The 3,659-nt window shown below is 46.5% G+C and overlaps 1 protein-coding gene across 1 annotated transcript in view; it reads left to right on the forward strand.

Moving 5' to 3' along the window:
• LOC118408439 (MAM and LDL-receptor class A domain-containing protein 1-like) overlaps positions 1–610 on the forward strand; it is a 10,619-nt gene extending 10,009 nt beyond the window's left edge. The window contains exon 8 of the mRNA XM_035809257.1: positions 522–610. Within this exon, the coding sequence (XP_035665150.1) occupies positions 522–595 (74 nt within the window). The 3' untranslated portion in view covers positions 596–610. The remainder of the gene's footprint in view (positions 1–521) is intronic.
• Positions 611–3,659: the final 3,049 nt, after the last annotated feature.

Raw genomic sequence — 3,659 nt, forward strand, 5'->3', positions numbered from 1 at the left:
GTACTATAGACACACACATTCACGCTCACACACGCATAACCATCATGACGGGATAGGATCGCACGCTGTACAATACGCTTCCCGTATTAGTAGTAGTGGTCCATACATCAGGTACACGACCACGACCTTTGAGACCCATGCACCAACGCTTCACTTGTGTCATGTGGCAGGCGCGTTTCTATGACGTCAAAACTGCATGCTATGACGATTCCATGACGTCAGGTCGTGGCATCATGACCCGAAGTTTCTATGACACCGAAATTTCCATTACGTCCCACCCCACCAGGTGCGGGTTTGTACCTGACGCTCCAGTCGCCCATCCAGCCGTACTTCGCGCAGGCTGCCCGCCTGACGTCATAACCTGACGTACGTGTGTTTGTCCCACCTGACGTACTTGTGTCTTTGTTCCCAGGTGCGGGTTGGTACCTGACGGTCCAGTCTACCGTCCAGCCATTCACACAAACAGCGCTCCTGAACTCTTACGTAACGTGTTTACCTGACGTAATTGTGTCTGTTCCCAGGTGCGGGCTGGTACCTGACGCTCCAGTCGCCCATCCAGCCGTACTTCGCGCAGGCTGCCCGCCTGACGTCATAACCTGACGTACGTGTGTTTGTCCCACCTGACGTACGTGTGTCTGTTCCCAGGTGCTGGCTGGTACCTGACGCTCCAGTCGCCCATCCAGCCGTACTTCGCCCAGGCTGCCAGCCTGACGTCATAACCTGACGTAATTGTGTCTGTTCCCAGGTGCTGGATGGTACCTGACGCTCCAGTCGCCCATCCAGCCGTACTTCGCGCAGGCCGCCCGCCTGTCCACGCGGAGGCTCCGGTCCTGGGCCGGGGAGGAGGAGGAGATGTGCCTCACCTTCAACTATCACATGTCCGAGAAGATACCTGGATTCTTCCCGGAGTAAGTACATTACATCTTGCATAGTTAAGATGTGGAGTAAGTACATAACATCTTACATAGTTAAGATGTGGAGTAAGTACATAACATCTTACATAGTTAAGATGTGGAGTAAGTACATTACATCTTACATAGTTAAGACGTGGAGTAAGTACATTGCATCTTACATAGTTAAGATGTGGAGTAAGTACATTACATCTTACATAGTTAAGATGTGCCTCACCTTCAACTATCACATGTCTGAGAAGATACCTGGCTTCTTCCCGGAGTAAGTGTTTTACATCTTACATAGTTAAGATGTGGAGTAAGTACATTACATCTTACATAGTTAAGATATGGGTTAAGTACATTACATCTTACATAGTTAAGCTGTGCCTCACCTTCAACTATCACATGTCGGAGAAGATACCTGGCTTCTTCCCGGAGTAAGTATATTACATCTTACATAGTTAAGATGTGGAGTAAGTACATTACATCTTACATAGTTAAGATGTGGAGTAAGTACATTACATCTTACATAGTTAAGATGTGCCTCACCTTCAACTATCACATGTCGGAGAAGATACCAGGATTCTTCCCGGAGTAAGTGCAGCGGAGCTTGTCTTGTGACTAATGCCGTTCAAAACATCTGTATCTGTATCTGTAACGGTACCTGATGTCTAGTTAGGAAGTTTCTGACTCGTTAGGACGTTTCCTAGCAGAAAGAACGAACTGAGCGTGTACATAGAAAACAGCTGGGTTTCTATCTGCGTCTGTACCTGTTCCTGTAATAATAGTGCCATCGTCTGTACATATACCCGACGTTATTTTACCACATCATTAGGATGTCTCTAGGCAGTATGACTGCCTATGTTCGTACTATAGCTGGCTGAAGTTGTCTTTAGGAAGTTCCCTTTCAGTTGTACGGACACTCTGACCGTGTGTATGACCCCACCTGCACCTGACGCTGTTTGTTTGTTTGTTTATTTGTTTGTTTGTTTCTGCAGGAAGTTTCCCGGCAGTACGAACGCCCTGAGTGTGTACGTGACCCCTGACAGCGAGATGGGAGACTCGGTCTTCACCTGTACCTGACGCTGTTTGTTTATTTGTTTGTTTGTTTGTTTCTGCAGGAAGTTCCCCGGCAGTACGAACGCCCTGAGTGTGTACGTGACCCCTGACAGTGAGCTGGGAGAGCCGGTCTTCACCTGAACCTGACGCTGTTTGTTTATTTGTTTGTTTGTTTACTTTAGGAAGTTTCCCGGCAGTACGAACGCCCTAAGCGTGTACGTGACCCCTGACAGCGAGTTGGGAGAACCAGTCTTCACCAGCTCAGACATCATGGGCGGCAGCTGGAGGGAAGTCAGACTCACCATCCCTGCGGACGGAGAGTTCAGGGTACGTGCTGTGCGTTAGAGAAAGGGCCAGAATTAACGTAGAGACAAAAGAACTCGAGAAAGTTAGCCTGAAGGAAGCAAAAAACAAAGGATCCAAACCTCTCTGAGGGGAAAACGCTTCCTGTCTAATGTGTCATTAGACAAGGGAGGATCAAAGTCTTTATGTGAAGTGTGTGTATGTTAGTAACATCTAGGTACGCGGTATGCACATAGATCTGTCTGTCTCTGTGTGTGTATGTATTAGCTGTATGGACCAGATTCCACAGTCACGCCACCTGGCGGAAGCTTGAAGGACGTCAGGCTCACGATACAGCAACAGTGAAGTTCCTAGTGCAGTCAGTGTAAGTGTGTCTGTGTTAAGGGTAAATTCAGGGTACTTTTGTGTGCCAGTAGAGCCAGATTCTGTTCATCTGTGGCCACACCACTTGTAGAGCCGGAAGGAAGTCAGCGCCACCATCCCTGTCGAAGGAAAATCTAGGGTACTTTTTGTATTTCCGGATTCTGGTCATCCATAGCTCCCCTAACGACAGCGCTACCTACTGAAGCCAAGTTATAGTCTGAACCAGGGGTGGGTACCGGTGTGACAGCGATCTCGCCCCCCCGGGGGGCGAGATCACTAGCGTTTTCGCCCCCCTTTAGCGTTTTCGTCCCCCCCCCCCGAACATTACTAGTATTCCTCGGAGGGGTCTTAAGAGCAGCTGGTTACTGCATATTAGGTGCGCTACCTGGTACTATACTGCACCTGGGAGTAACATAGTTGGTGTGTTACCTGGTACCTATATGGCACCTTATTACCGTAAGATGTCATACCTTGTTCGGTGCAAACACTACATTGAAAGGACATTTTTTTTGCAGCTGACATGGCAGAGGTGGCATAGAAAACAATGCTATTGTGAACGTATAAATCAACACCGTCTATGGCACGGAATACGTCAGCTATATGTTTTCAATTTGTCACAGTATTTTCTTTCTTGTGAAGAAAACATTTCCAAAGCACTAAGAAAAACACAATTGAATAATAGTTTCTCATTATAAACACTATCTACGCACAAGTTCATATACCTGTTGCTAAATGCTACAAAAAACTGGTAAAGTACCAGTCTTAAGAAACACGGGTAAAACACCAGTTCCTAAATACTAGAAAAACAGTCATATTGGAGGTGAAGATATCCATAGGGTAGGTGCATATAACGTACCAGTTTCTAAATACTAGAAAAACAGTCATATTGAAGGTGAAGATACCCCTTGGCCAGGTGCATACACCAAAATGTGCATTATTCTAATGAATACCTTATTTGCATAATCAATAAAGACATGACATAGTTCTTTTGTGGTCAATTCATAATAGAGACTTCATATTGGAGATATATAGGTTGCTGAG

Source organism: Branchiostoma floridae, unplaced genomic scaffold, assembly GCF_000003815.2.
Source record: "Branchiostoma floridae strain S238N-H82 unplaced genomic scaffold, Bfl_VNyyK Sc7u5tJ_1585, whole genome shotgun sequence".
NCBI lineage: Eukaryota > Metazoa > Chordata > Leptocardii > Amphioxiformes > Branchiostomatidae > Branchiostoma > Branchiostoma floridae.